At 37.5% G+C, this 14,796-nt stretch overlaps 3 protein-coding genes and 1 long non-coding RNA gene across 8 annotated transcripts; 2 read left to right on the top strand and 2 right to left on the bottom strand.

Moving 5' to 3' along the window:
• Positions 1–177: 177 nt before the first annotated feature.
• LOC124314125 (saccharopine dehydrogenase-like oxidoreductase) lies at positions 178–2,325 on the bottom strand. Its single transcript, XM_046779176.1, has 8 exons — positions 2,026–2,325; positions 1,846–1,957; positions 1,696–1,771; positions 1,455–1,631; positions 1,256–1,386; positions 959–1,196; positions 629–891; positions 178–561 (listed from the first exon to the last, which is right to left on the bottom strand). The coding sequence occupies exons 1-8, from the start codon at positions 2,201–2,203 to the stop codon at positions 456–458; spliced, it is 1,281 nt and encodes a 426-aa protein (XP_046635132.1). The 5' UTR covers positions 2,204–2,325; the 3' UTR covers positions 178–455.
• Positions 1,696–2,133, top strand: LOC124314360. Its single transcript, XR_006911186.1, has 2 exons — positions 1,696–1,779; positions 1,844–2,133. It is a non-coding gene; the product is annotated as an uncharacterized LOC124314360 (long non-coding RNA).
• Positions 2,326–2,585: 260 nt separating the features above from the next.
• Positions 2,586–3,937, top strand: LOC124314212 (WD repeat-containing protein 91-like). 2 transcript variants are annotated; one of them, XM_046779352.1, is made up of 6 exons: positions 2,586–2,749; positions 2,835–2,958; positions 3,019–3,159; positions 3,221–3,336; positions 3,415–3,617; positions 3,721–3,937. In XM_046779352.1, exons 1-6 carry the CDS (start codon positions 2,630–2,632, stop codon positions 3,863–3,865), a joined length of 849 nt encoding a protein of 282 aa, XP_046635308.1. In that variant the 5' UTR covers positions 2,586–2,629; the 3' UTR covers positions 3,866–3,937. The 2 variants fall into 2 exon arrangements, with proteins under 2 accessions (XP_046635308.1, XP_046635309.1); XM_046779353.1 differs by having other exon boundaries at positions 2,599–2,749; positions 3,415–3,580.
• A 407-nt stretch (positions 3,938–4,344) lies between these two features.
• On the bottom strand, positions 4,345–14,757 carry LOC124313940 (dedicator of cytokinesis protein 9-like). 4 transcript variants are annotated; one of them, XM_046778800.1, is made up of 35 exons: positions 14,647–14,757; positions 14,241–14,395; positions 14,069–14,185; positions 13,828–14,000; positions 13,464–13,760; positions 13,225–13,394; positions 12,986–13,155; positions 12,781–12,924; positions 12,541–12,726; positions 12,308–12,474; positions 12,085–12,243; positions 11,933–12,012; positions 11,692–11,867; positions 11,520–11,597; positions 11,094–11,444; positions 10,826–11,023; positions 10,330–10,392; positions 10,055–10,084; positions 9,599–9,847; positions 9,389–9,529; positions 9,173–9,319; positions 8,721–9,098; positions 8,427–8,656; positions 8,269–8,366; positions 7,998–8,202; positions 7,599–7,930; positions 7,256–7,528; positions 6,910–7,191; positions 6,494–6,844; positions 6,161–6,423; positions 5,935–6,081; positions 5,663–5,873; positions 5,313–5,485; positions 5,138–5,253; positions 4,345–5,052 (listed from the first exon to the last, which is right to left on the bottom strand). In XM_046778800.1, the coding sequence occupies exons 2-35, from the start codon at positions 14,337–14,339 to the stop codon at positions 4,809–4,811; spliced, it is 6,498 nt and encodes a 2,165-aa protein (XP_046634756.1). In that variant the 5' UTR covers positions 14,340–14,395; positions 14,647–14,757; the 3' UTR covers positions 4,345–4,808. The 4 variants fall into 4 exon arrangements, with proteins under 4 accessions (XP_046634756.1, XP_046634757.1, XP_046634758.1 ...); XM_046778801.1 differs by having other exon boundaries at positions 14,643–14,739; XM_046778802.1 differs by lacking the exon at positions 10,055–10,084.
• Positions 14,758–14,796: the final 39 nt, after the last annotated feature.

Below are 14,796 nucleotides of genomic sequence, written 5' to 3'. Positions count from 1 at the left end.
TCTACCTTGAATTCCGTGAAGTGCTTTTTAATGTTTATAGTTTGGGGTATAAAGTTGCTGCGATTGCATTAGGAATATTCCGCACTCCATCGATCGATCGAAAGAATACGATTGTTAGAATTTTCGTCACCTCCAACAAGTTCTTTTCTTTTTTATTCCATTAAGCTTACACTATTCGTGTTAAGAAACGTGATTTTATTTGAAATGAAGCTTACTTCTGTTGATCCAAGAATATTTATTTCATGTACATTAACAAAAACTTTTTTTTTCTATTATTCATATTTTATTTTTAATAATGTCTGGAATTCACGAATAAAGCTATTTGATATTGCATACTGCCCAAGTGCCAATATAAATCGAACAAGTTGAGCAGCGGAAACGTTACAAGCAGGTAGTTTTCTAGATCGCGCTAAGATCAGAGCATTACTAAATGAAGTACATTTCCTTTCGTTAGATTAGAGAGAGCTCTTGACACCCGCTTGGAAATTAATTCCTCGCTTAATCAAGCGCTCTATCAGTGAAGTCTTCGCAAATGCCGCCCCTGGGGGAAAAACTCCACCACTGTACAAGGATAAAAAGAAATAATTATTAGAATATTGATTAAATACGGAAGAAAAACTGTACATACTTAGCAGGTAGTTTGTCGGTATCGCGGAGAAGTACAAGAGCAGCCTGAACCATACAAATCGGCGTGGCGACGTATCCTGCCTCAGGGCCTGAAACTCGAACTACCAACTCTTTTTCTGGATGGTTCGTGTGTGCATCCATTGGCTCTGTTAGCTTTTCACTCCATCCTTTGCCGACTAATGTTAGAACGAATGATGTCGAGTCCATCTCCTCTTTCGTAGGTCCGTCGTGACCAAAAACACCGAAGGAGAAAAATTGTGGATACTGTGTAAAGAAAAGAATTTCTGATAACACCGTTGATTACTTCTGTAAATAGGGATAGAGTCAATACTTTTTCCAATAGACTGCGTCCAAATTTGAAACTTGCCAGAAGACCAAAAAGAACAGCTGATAAGGCCATGGCTATGGCAGCTATTAATGAAGAACACTGAACGTAAGCTTTCATCTGCACGGGACGCTTGTTTTCCTTTTCAAAAAAGTACCGCTGCGATCGCATCACGACAGAGCGATCAGAACCGGGAAATGGTAAACACCACGATTTGACGATGGGATTGTTATGAAGAATTCCTCTGTTGTTTTCAAATCATTTTTAATTATTTATGTGGTTATGCTTCACAACAAGACAAACCTGTATTGAAGAGCAGGCTTCAACACTGGCAAACGCTCTGGATATAGCTTTTTGCGCAAAGGTTTTAATTCATTGGCATGAGCAAATCCGTAAATGGCACTTTGCCAAGTTGCAAAATGTCCTCGAGCTCCCTGGAAGAAGTCGTTATATTAAGCTATCATTTAGTAAGAGCTTCTGCTTGTGTCGTATAGAAACATACCTTATTAGATTTGATATTCAAGTATGTTTCAACAGAGTTGACTTGCCCACCAAGTTTTTCTTCTAAGAAAACAGTACCCATATCTGCTGGGATGCTGTCAAATCCACAAGCTCCTACTACATAACATTTTTTATCATGAGCAGCAACATTGTAATCCAGTTGCATCCTTTCAAGAAACTGGACAAAGAAACACATTTTAAGGATGTAGGACAAAATTTAACAAGGTAAAATCATATATTACTTGAGGTTCGCCACTAATATCAATGTGACTTGTTGCATTTTCCACACAGGCCTTCACTACAGCCTCTCCAAAAAATCTGTAAAGGTAGAACATGTATTATTTGGAATTTAAACATTCTAATAATATATAATAGTGTGTTCTTCTTCAGACCTGTAGGGCCCTACACAGTTGAGAACAATCTTCCCTTTCTTCGCCATCTCACTGAGTGAGTTTGGATCACTAATATCAGCCTGAATGATTCCAACATTCTTGAGAGATTTACCTGGAAGAATTAAGCAACCAGGCTACAGAAAAAAAAAATTGTTTTAACATGACAGAACAGTAGAATACCTGTTACTTTTCCAACATTCTCTATAATGGCATTCAATTTTTCGCTGTTACGACCGGCGATGGCCCAAGTGATATTTTCTTCATCAGCAATTCGTGCAACTTCTTCAGCAACATATTGTCCGGTAAATCCAGTTGCGCCGAAAACAACCAAACTGTAATCTCGTGCGTCATCAGTCATGGCAGAAATATTTTAACTTCTGCGATAGAAGCTGTATGACACTATGTCGGACTAATGAAAGAAGTATGACAGAACTTGTCCGTGAATCCGTGAATTCGTAAATCAACAGGACGCCCTCTATTGAACAGTTCTCGAGGTACGTGAATAATATAATGAATCGAAATTTAGCATATTTTACTTTGAAATAGTTTGGGCATTTCAAAGAAAATTATCGACTATTGAATATGAATTGCACGTAACCTCGTGTTTATAACGTTTGTAGATTTTAGATATTCCTTTTTCTGTACGTTTTTATTTAAACTCTTTGGTGCATTTAGTTTACTTATGTACTTATAGATGGCGTCTTATCATTGTTGTTTTTCTGTCAAGCATGAAATACAGACTGTGTACTTCTGTGTCAAGTGTCAGCTGCCTTTGTCATGAAAAATGTCTTGTACTCAGCAAATGGATGAATTAGTTAAGGAGTATCTCTTATTTAGAGGATTCACGACAACTGTAAGGGCTCTAGATGCTGAAGTTAAATCCGAAAAGGACAAGGCGTTTCGGGTAAGAGTGAAGTTAAAGAGAATTCTATACAAATCAATTGTTACTAACAAATTTGGAGTCGAAACTTATATTTTTGATCTTTCAGCCTGACAAAATAGTTGAGCAGTTTATTCACTTCATTACCTTGTATGATCTTAATGGTCTGAAAGATTATTGGAATCACTTTGATCAGTCTGTTTTTGAACGGCTTGATCCGAATTTCATGCCAGGTTTTTATTGAAAGTTTTCTGCATTACAATTCAATCCAAATTCATCCTATTATTCTAAAGCTATCAAGAAAATGGAAAATTCTTTACTACGAATGTACTTGATAAATGCGTGCACTAATGGTAAACAAGAAAAGGTCCAAGAGTTCTTTGAAAAACTTGGAAGTGATTTGCAACATCAACTTGAGTGGAAAGATTGGTTTGGTAATTTTTAATAAATTTTTTTATTCTTTTTACTCTTTAGCTCAATACGATTTCTTTATAGCTTTACCTTTCATTAAAAATCCGGAAGAAAACCCTACATTCATGGTCTATTTTACTAGACAGTGGCAGGATACAATGCTAATTTCATTACATAATTTACTTGCTGTTTCTTTCCAGGTAAAATGTGCTATATTTTGTTTTTATCCTGTTCATAGATAGGCTATAACATCGCTTTTTTTCTTTTATTTGTTGTAGTGCTTACCTCAACCAAAACTGTCCACATACAATGAAGAGGCTTCGCGTATTACTCGTTTGCAGGCTGAAAATGATCAACTTAAGTCGAAGTTGGCGAGGACAAATATTGGCGAGACTCACGAGTCAGGCGGTACAAACATACTGTCATCAGATAACTTCCCTCCAGGTCTGGATTTGATTGATGAGTTTTATCTTATACCTGTGTAAGTTTACTAACCACCCAAATAACTTTATTCCCAATTTTTCTCTAAATTTAAAGAATCGTTAAGTAAATTTACCGTGGATTTTTTTATTTATTTCATCTAGAGATACTTCACCAGCAGACAATCATAGTCGCTCTTTCAGAAGCTTCATACGTGGCTTTGGTACGAATTCCGGAGTCAGCGGTTCTCTCAACACATCTCCTCTCTCTGGAAGAAGGGCATCCTCTTCTCCCATGAATCGTTTTTAACGTATTTCAAGTCGAATTGTAAATTCAACACATTCTTACGATAAGTAAAGTACGTCATTTCTAGCACCACAATTTTAAGATTTTCATTTTCCAATCGGCAAATTTTTATTTATCGAATTGAAAATGATGCTTCGAGATTTTTGGCAAATCAGATTTTTTACCAGAAACTTGAACACCATCTAGAAGTTTTGTGTGAAAGAGGTAACAAAGATATGGGTTTGCGAAACACTACAATTAAGAGTGGTTCGTGCTCCCTTCGGAATTCATAGCCCATGAAATCTGTAGAATACTTATCACAAGTTTAAAAATTAAAGGTTATTTTATAATTTTAAACAAGTTACAAGGTGCCAGTTGAAGGGGTAACTAAACTAAAACTCGGGGATCAGGGAACTAAAACTTGGGGAATGAACTCGGGGGTAGCCATTTTCCCCGAGCCTTAATATAATGCTCCTTAATCTTTAAATAAAAGTTCCTTAAAGCAGAGTCAACAGATGTATTCTAGAAAAATCAACAACGTCACAAAGATATTATACAGATGCGGCCGCTGTATACAGGTTTCCGTGAAGTTGAGAAAGTTTTTTGGGTCAAGCGAAGCCATCTTTACATTATTAGAAGAGATTTTACACAATTAAATTCAGTTTGATGCTACTTTGGATTGTTACTATCCAATGTAGTAATGCGACGGAATTGAAAGGTCTACAATTGAGATTAATATAGGCTTTACTGGAACTGTGTCAGTTGTAAAAGGGAGATTCCAATATGGCAATATCTCTCGAAGAAACAAATATACCCTGGAGCCGGAAGTACAATTGACGACTAATAAACATTCGACATCATTTAATACTACTTCTCTACAGCAATAGTGCTGATTAGCAAGCAGTTTTCGATGCAAAATGTACTTGTCTTTGGGAGTAAACAGAAAGAAAAATCGAAGAAAAATTACTCAAGCATCGGTAGAGTTACTACCACCACTTGAAAATACCAATACAGAGTTTCGTTTAAGGAAAGGATTCGAACTTACTGAACCGTCCCAGTCTCTATTCAATGACGGATCATCGAGAATCTCGCCTAGAGAATTAACAAGATCTCGAAAGCTAGATCTTAGAGCTTCGTGATATTCACGCTGATCTGGTAAGATTAGCTTTCCATTTAATTCTAGGGCGGCCCCGCATATATGCACAAAATCCCTGCAATAAGTTGAAGCAATATTTAAATGGAACGTCACTACATCAACATTTACTTCACAATCTAGCAGTGATAAGTGTATCATACCTATAAAGCTCCTGTAATTGCTGGATTTGTTCTTCCGGGTAATTTTGGGTGTTATGAACCAGAAACGCTGACGCGTACGCTAGTGGTCCGGCATTAACTTGGACACTGATGCTTCCCTGGAAAAGTAAATCTAAGTAATACAAGGCAGTCAACAAAGTCCACCGTTTTTGCAAACCTGTAGTCGTAATTGCAACTTCTTTAAGTCTGTAGGCACTGTCCGTACCGCCTCCGCAATGTCCTTGACGCGCAAGCGCATTTCATCCAAAGCAACTTCGATCGGTGAGAGATCGTAAAATTCACGTTGGATAACCCTCAATCGTTTTTTAATGTAAGGGAAGCTATACTGAGCTAAAATAACGAAAAAAAAATCATATTAGTTTCTTGAAACAATAATTAACTAGTAGTGGAATTAGGAAGCTTTTCACTCTGACAATACAGAGTGTTTTAAAAATCATTTTTGTCGTGGCATCACATATTGAATGTCTTCATGCCGCGACGTTGAGTTTTATAGAAATATTTGCTTACTGGTCAAAATAATTCGTTTCTTGCACTGGTCTTCAGGAGATCCTCTGACTCGCCCATCGGTAGTAAAAGGAATTTCATACATAAAGCGATTAATATTGTGGTTGCGTTCATACTCCGTAACACGCTCAGTCAAATCATTCTCCTCAAAATACGGAACGACATGCGTGATTTGAACGTACGCCATCTGCGGTTCTATATCTTTATCTTCAATCTAAATCGAATTAATGAAATCAGCAAAACTCTTTCATCTAGGGGTTACATAACTAACATACTGGGTTCGAGTCCATTGCTAACTTCACTCGTTCCGTGCCAAATTTTGCACAATACATCCTGTTTAAACGTTCGGCGATTTCTGACAAATTCGTCACTTTTGGTTCTTTATAGATGTACTCGGTACCGGCTTCGTCTCCGAATCGGGCCTGAAAAGGTAAACACAAAGTTCAAAAACATTAAAATAAACTTAACAGTAACGAACACAAATGAATTTACTTGAAATACCTTTCCATACAGTGCAACTCGGTAGTAAGTACCAAGCAACCGTTTCCCAGTTCGATTTACTTCATTGGCTCGAGAACACGCCTGGGAAAGGACACTAAAACACTCAGCTAATGAAACGTAGTCTCTCTGTTTTTCATAAGTTGGTAGAATAAGTCGGTAAATTTCGAGTTGCATTTCGTAGCGTTCAGCTTTTTCTACCGCACGGCTACATTCTTCCAACTGTTCAAGTAGCATGGCTTCGTCATACTGAGTATCATGGATTCCTGAAAAAGAGAGTTCATTTATCATAAAATAATTTTAATATATAAAGTCATATGCGCCTTAGATGTATACCTGTGTCTAAACGAAGGTTGCTCTCATCTTGAACAATATTAGGTGATAAGGAACTAAAGGTTTCGCATCCCTGTTGTCGGAGTCCTCTACGGTACAGGTACTCGGTTATGAGAGCTGCTACATGAATTCGGCACTGGGCTACTTCGGACCAATTCCCCAAGCGAGTATGATGATGGGCCATTGTTTCCAACCAAGTTTTTCTTAGTTCAGGCGTGGCAGAATATGAATTAGCAAGACTATGCTGCAGATCAATAAGCAGTTCGGGGTCTTGGGCTTGTTGGCGCATCTGTAAAGTTGCTCTAAGTACCGTCTGTGCCCTCTTTGTCAAGTCACGAACTTCCCCCGGGAAAACTGCAACAAATAAATTATTATATGACTACATTACTTCAAGGTGACGATACAAGTTTGAAACCTACCAGTAGATTGCATAGCTTTATCGCTGCTTGCGAATCCGTTTATGACATTGAGACTCTCTCCAAAGCGAGTGCTATTCAAACCACCAATTTCTCCAAGCAACTGGGATACAGAAATGATCACCTGCAGGTGAACTCTTGTTAAGGCTTTTTGCCCACTGAACTCGAAGTTGCTACGCATTAGCAAGTAAAGGACGGCGCAAGCTTCTTGTCGCACCAATGACAATTTACTAGCACAACACCGTAACAGCTCACAGCATAAGCGACCGCAAAGCCAAGCATTACCTATAGTCATAACAGAAAATGGTAAATAATGTGTGAAATTGGTCAAATCAAATAAAGACAATACCTTGGTAAAGTGCTAGAGGAAAACTATTGATGAATGCCCGCAGAGCTGCGAATACGTGCTTCGAAAGACTTTCAGACTGACCAATTTGAAGGAACGACAAGTAGATGTCTAAAACTTTTCTCATTAAGGGGTTATCCCCATCTTCACTAAGTAACGCCTCCTTGAAATGAAGGCAGAAGAGACCTACTGCATCAAGAACTATCAGGCCAACCTCAATTGTCAAATTTGATTCTAATAAAGATCGGTAAGTACTGTCGCCATCCAAACAAGAACCTGGATTAAAAAATAACTGCATTAAAAATGCTGAAAGAAAGAAAAGCATTCATTAGATCAGTAATATTACCTCCGTCGGGTTCATAGCATGTTGATGGTCTGGATCCAAACACAGGTGGAGGAACGCGAGGTGGAAGAGTTGAGGATTTAGATGAATTTCCGTCACCAATAATCCCAAAACGCTTTCTTCCCATATATTTAAACTGTCTCAAACTCAGTTCTAATATATGGAAGAAGCAAATAAGGTCATGCTGCGAGGCATTGTGCCACCACGCAATTAATGCCCCCTCGTCGGCGTGTCTCAGGACGTACATCAGGCACAAAAGTACTTCCTTTACTTCGTCCGGTTGTAACTTGTCGTAACGTATAACTGGTGTGTTAGAAATTACGAGGCTGGCATTTCTAAACAAGAGAAAAATGTTGATACATTTTTACTTAAAGATTTTAAGAAGAACCGAATACTAAATACCTTGAGTGAGTTTTTATTTTGTCTTTGTCCGTTTTCTCAGTGTCAGTAGACTCCCTAGGAGCTCCTTGAACCCCTTTTTCACTTTCAGGTGATTCACGAACTGTAGATCTATCCAACGACATTGTGGAAGAGCTGTCTGATTCTCCTAGACTGCCTACTGAGCCACCGTTAGTCAAAGTTGCCTGACTGCTAGAACATGGAACCCCTAGTGTAAAAAAAACAGAATAATAAAACAACTTTTATATGCTGAAAACGAATTAATTTGCAGTACCTTGACCAGCAATTATGGCTAAATATGAAGAATTTCTATTAGGGTTGAAGTCAGATCGGACTGGAGATGAAGTCTGGGACAAAGGAGTTCCAGGATTTCTGAAACAGAATTCGCTCGGTATGAAAAGAAACTTGAGATTGAATTTTTAAGTGTTATACCGTTTCCACGAGTTTACTGGTGTCAAAACAGGTGGTCGAATGTTTCTTGGCAAAGATAATGATTTCCCAGTTTTTACAGAGGGACTCGCAATACTAGAAAAGCCAATAGCTGAAGCAGTTGAACTGGACGGACCCGTGGATTCCACAGACAAAACATTTAATCTGTTCCAGTTGTCAAGTACAATGAAAATCCAAGGCAAATAAAGTGATGCGATTCGGCTCTGATGTCCCTAGGATGAATATAGTCAAAAATTTAAATTTACGGTACATAAAAGAATAATGAAGGAATATTACTTTATTTTGATAACGATCATCCAGTTCATGTTTTGCTAGTAAATCCTTTAGGCATCTTAACGCAATTCTGCGAATGTCAGCCACTTCATTTAAGGCAGAACTGACCTCTTGCAAAATCAATCCGGCTAGATAATGACTTCGACAGAAAGAGTCGCACAACCGAAATTCCATGTCCAATTCCTTCATGCTTTTTTGCATGGCCGCCCAGTTTGGAGCGCGTGGGAAGTTTAAAGGGATGTAATGTTCATGGAAGCAAACCGATTGTAAGAACTGAAACTTAAGCTCATACAAAGCTCGAGGGTCGTCTGGTCGGAAAGTGTTCAAATAAATACTGACTAGTCTGAAAGCAAAACCTCGATCCATCAAAGACAGACATTTCTGTTTGCAAACAAAAAAGTTTTGACTTAAAATTAAATCAAGATAAACAAGTGGTTTTTTAGTAAATGTCTTACTTTGACGAATTCAGCTATCGCTAGATTTGCATGTCGAGTTTCGTCCGGCAAATCTTTATATTTAATTTGAATATGAGGTGAAATCGTTTCCACAAGACTCTCTACGTTGCGCATGTAATCCATATGAAATCGCTCTTGCCTCTGCATCTATTATTAAATTAGAAGAAAATATTATACGAATTTATCGATAAAAATTTCTTTTTTCAAAATCCTTACTTTAATTCTCCCGCTTTCCAGGATATGCTGAGCCATACTGCGTGTAATGAGTTTGAGAAAGAAATTGGCGTGTCGAAGGAACTTGTGCATAACCAAAAAGTCGGTGTTCGAAGGTCGTAAAAGGACGCACAACGTTTTAACCTGATGAATCAAAATTGTTTAAGGTATCGTTTCTAGATTAAGAGAAAGAACTCGAAATGATTAGGTTACCATCTCTTCGTGAACTGTCGCTTTGTTTGCCGATTCCGTCAGAGTTGGTGTAACAAACACATACTCCAAGTAGGCATCCAAAATATTTGCTTTCTCGAATTCGTGAAGTTGGTTGACAATGTGGATAAGTACTTTAATTACATTGACGGACAACTCCTCGCTGTTAATACGGACCATGAGCCACATTAGTTGGTTTAAAACCACTGGGAGGTGATGGACTACTTCAGTCACATCAACAGCATGTAAAGCCTGTTAAAATAATACAAAATTGTTAAAAGAGATGCAATTTTCCGGTTGGACCCTTTAAAGATACAGAACATCCAACCAATTAACCGCATGCAAGACCGAAAAGAAAAAGATTGAACTAAATCACAACCAAGAGGTTATAGCTACAAGCTTGAACAGAATGTGAATTCAAACTGCATGCATAGAGGATTAACATATTAATTCTCCCACCTTGACGATCTTGGACACGAAGTCCGAAGCCTGTCGAACAAAATATTGGTTAAAAATCAAAATACGATGGTAAAATTTGTGAGGGATAAATCAGAACTCCAAGTTAAATTGCAGAGATTAAAATAATAACAAGCAATCTTTCTTGACGTGAAATTAAAATGGTTGAATAATGTAGAATTCATGGAATATCAATTGCTGCGAAATTGTTTGGTTGCAAAAACATGCGCTCTTTGGCGAATTTGTCGATAACAAATAAGTAAAAGTAAACAACATACCTTAACCAGCTTTGATAACTCGCGAGATCCATTCTCCTGGATAGCAGGGCTTTTTGGCGCCTCCTGATTAATTTAATCACACACCAACTTAACGTTTTGAAGCATTGCTGACCCTTACCATTTAAATTGGTAATGAACATAACATAAAACTTAATATTAAAGCTGAATGTTAGAACAGCACAGTAGGACTAGATACATGTTATTAAATCAGGCAATCAAACAAACTGACAATCAAGTTAACTTCTTGTTAAATTGATGACGAGATGCATATTTTTCGAAGTAAAACAAAGGGAATTGGATTGCGCTAAAAAAATCTTAACTTGGTTGCAGTTTCTACCTGATCTATTTTTGATGAGCCAATAACTCAATCAACTTAAACCGCAATCTGTCCCAAATCTTACCATTCCTGCACTTGATATGGGGATTATACTTTCCAAAAATTGCCTACTCATCGATTTGTGTTTCAAACATGTATGTATCCCAAATAGTAAATTACCTCTAGAGGTTTGTGAGCATCCAGCTCGGCTGCTGTAGGGAACAGAGAAGCAATTGAACGAGTTTCATTGAGCTTGGCCATATGGAGAAAGAAATTGTGCAAATGTTGATCTCGGGCCGTTACTGTAGACACAAGTTCAAGATGAACTTGAAAAATGGGTTTTTGACCATCAACCCACCGAATTTCAGGTCCGGCATACTAACAAATTGAGATATGCACTATTAATTATCAAGTTAAACAAAAAATATGATTTATAATGATGTCTTACTCCTCTGCCTAATCCAAGGGGTTCGAATGATAGGTAACCAGGCGGGAGATGAGCTGATACTGGAAGGCCCTGCTGTTCTATTCGCAATCGTCCTTTATGCATCAGTGGCAGCCAACTATAGCCAACCACTACTTCTGGACCAAGGACTTCTTTATTGTCACGATCTTTCTTTTGCTTGCTCAAATCGCAGGAAATGTGAAGAAAAGTAAAGAGCAGATGATGTTTGTTGTTCAACGATGTAGGCAAATTAATTTTGATTTCGTCCATCCAACACGGCGATGTGATGTGATGAGAGACTGAGCACACCCACTGAGACACCATTTGCAACTGTCCCACTTGACCATAGATACTCTAAAATATGAATAAAAACAACAAATACTACTTTGACAATATTCTTGATTTTTTCTCCCCATTTCTTAAAATTACCTTCAATGGTTGAGCATCTTTTGCATCAGAGTCTCGTAGTTCAATCACACAAGCAATATTTCGGGCGCGATGGAAAGTCTTATATAGGGATATAATAAATATAGATTATATATTATATATATATACATAAGACTGACATATATATATATCTTCTATATATATATATATATACCTTCTGGGTATCATATTTCAGACTACGAGGATAAACGTATAGATGATTGACGTAGCTCATATATGGAAAACCGTCTTCCACGCGGACAGTAGGAAACTCAGCAATTTCAATTGTAGGTTCTTGAACAGGTGGCAACGGAAATGGTTTGATGGGCACTAATGATGCAGTCAACATATCTATAAAAACGATTTGAATAGTAAAGTTATAGAATATTTATGGAACAGTAAGATTTGGCTTTTACTTGGCATAGCTTCTTTAAGATGCTCAACAGTGACTCGAATCATTCCTGGGATAATTGTCAATCGGCTGAGTTTTTCTGGTCTGATCAAACACAACAAATTTTTAACATTGTAAATGGATGATGATTTCATGTAAAAAATACAATGAAAAAACCTTCTAAAATCATTCAGGGTTTTGATTAAATCTTCGTCAGAATTACGATGAGACTCTTGTCGATAAATAGTGGAGATTTCGCTTGTCGTATCAAGTTCACCAGATGAACGAAACAAGGGACGGGCAGCCCATGCAAAAGGCATTCGATATCGGCCTAATCTGAAAGGGTGAAGCAGGATTTAATCAAGGATATGTTATGAAATATTATATATTATGCGTTTACCTACTACAGTAGGAACGGGCTGATTTTTGTACTTTTAATCCGGTTTTGATATCCGAATTAGGTCTCACATAAGGTTCAGCAGAAGTCACGACAGATCCTTGCAGGATGGTCTCTATTCGGATAACTAAGAACACTTCGCTATGAATATGCCTTACACTGAAAACGGCCTGAAAATAATCACACAAAAGTAAAATTCTGCAAGCTAAGAGAAAAAAAAAAAATTTAACACGCACTTGTTTAGGGAAAGCAAGCCAATCGCCTGGAATGTCAAAAATCTTATTTGGTTCGTCGGAATTTGCCTGTATTGATTGTATGACTGCTTTCATAAGTGGATGATTTACATCGGAGTGAAAATCTTCTGTAATTTTCTTATTCAATTTCAAGTCGTACAATGCCAAGGTTATAAAATACGGTTCAACCTAAGAAAATTTTTTTAAGCAAAAAAATATCACTGGAATAAAGAAAAGCCCTACCTGACCAAGCGGTCCTTTATCGCCATCAATTGGAGCCTGCAGACGGAAGTTGATAGATTCGCATCGTGCAAAGAAACGGTGACCAAAATTATCTTCAAAAGGCTTTACTTTAGTTTGCATAAAACCATCGCTTGCTCCAGGGAACTTAAATGAGATATTTGTGATTAAATGCGTTACTACTTTTTAGAAAGAAAAATATGTTTACCGGTTTAATTGGACTGAGATTAAAAAGTAAGTTGCGATTTTCCCTTCTTGCTAAACTAATAGACATCTCTGTTTCACGAGCATACTTGGTTAGCTGTGGATTCAAAGATGACTCAAGTGATCTTAAAGTGCCATAGGAAGACGGAACTTTGGTTGATTTCAATGCAAGTTCTACATAGGTTTGTCAGAAAGAAATTCAAGAATTTCATGAACAAAAAATTTGTCTTTAGGATAACCTACCAGGATCGGGCAGACTTCTTCTGTCGTCACAGAATTGTTTGCTCGAATGCACTGCCATGCACAATTTCTCCAGCCAATTATTCAATTCACTTTCAGAGCTAGCTGCAAATACATAAGATCGTTGATTGACCAAACGCAACTGGAATCCGAATTTGTTCTTTCTTTTGTTCCTACACGTGAAAATGGAATGTGATACATGAATTTTCTGACAATAATTTAGTTAAAGTTTATAAACTTACGCTACAACATCCTCGCATTCATCAAGGCTTATGGAAAGCGCAGCATCCTGTTTTTTATCTTCCTTACAAATGTCAAGAAAATATGACCCAGTAATATCTTGGCGTAGTTTGCAAAATCTCCGCTTAAAGGATTTAGTTGCAATATTAGCAAACATCTTCTCTGAAGCTCCTTCAGGTCCCTTTAGTAGATATCCTTCTAAAGTAGGTGGGGATTCAGGAGAAAACATCTCATCATCTGCATCTCCCTCGACGTCGACTTCATGCTTGGGATCAGTAAGCAAACTAAGTCTCTCTAGCCTTCAAGGGAAAAAAAAATACTATTACTGAAAGCCAAATTAATATTTATACATGTAGGTTACCATACCTTGGTAAATCAAGGCAGCTACCACTGTAGGCCCTATACTTGAATGAGAGTGTGGACCAATCACATGTGTAGAACTGCGCACACTTCTGTGTGAAATAGCTGCCTTCATTCTGAAGAATTTCTTCAGGAACTGTAGACTTGGTTGTGCGGCATTGCCTGGCTATTTTGCTTTGCTGAAAGAGAAATAAGAACTGAATTTCAACTCTTACTTTGTGAAATGATAAAAGAGACAAATACTTACAGATACATCTTCAGGTGGAAACAATAGAAGCTCTCTGTGAGGATCATTGTTAAAAATGATTCTATTTTTAGCTAGTACAGCTTCATAGTCAATAGGTTCAGCCCTTTGGGGCTTGCTCTGTTTAAGAAATTTTGTTAACAAAGAGACATGTTTTTAGCATGAACTGAATTACCTGTACAGCTGTTTCTCTGACAACTTGAGAAACTGATTCTCTGAGCTGTGCTGCCATACCTGGCTTTCTAAGGCCACGACTAAATTTCCGTTCAGCCATTCTTGCATTGCTGAATTGTCTAATATTGCATCCAAACACCAACTAGTCTCAGTTATCTATGGAAAATTTTGAATATTGATGTGCATAAATTTCTTTTTTTGGGGAAGGGCAGAAAGACAAAAAAGGTCAACACACATTCAAGGCACACCTTATTCACATCAATTATACAAACCTATTTTCTGGACTGGCACCAAGTGTACTACTTACAATGAATACTTCGGATACCAATACTTCAATGCCTCACTCGAAATTAAATATCTGAAATAGGTAGCCTACCATATTATATACGAAAGCTAAATTTACCTACCAGGCATCCAGTTCTAATGTAAACAATCCTACTTTTTCAAAAAGGAATAAAACAGTGATTTTTCTTATATGGTGTCGAGAGTTTGGTTGTGCAGAAAAACAGCAGACTCAAACAGTATGCAGCACAACTAACGCCATCTAACATAATTCC

This window comes from Daphnia pulicaria, chromosome 10, assembly GCF_021234035.1.
Source record: "Daphnia pulicaria isolate SC F1-1A chromosome 10, SC_F0-13Bv2, whole genome shotgun sequence".
Taxonomy (NCBI): Eukaryota; Metazoa; Arthropoda; class Branchiopoda; order Diplostraca; family Daphniidae; genus Daphnia; species Daphnia pulicaria.
This window is presented reverse-complemented; position numbering and strand designations above follow the sequence as displayed.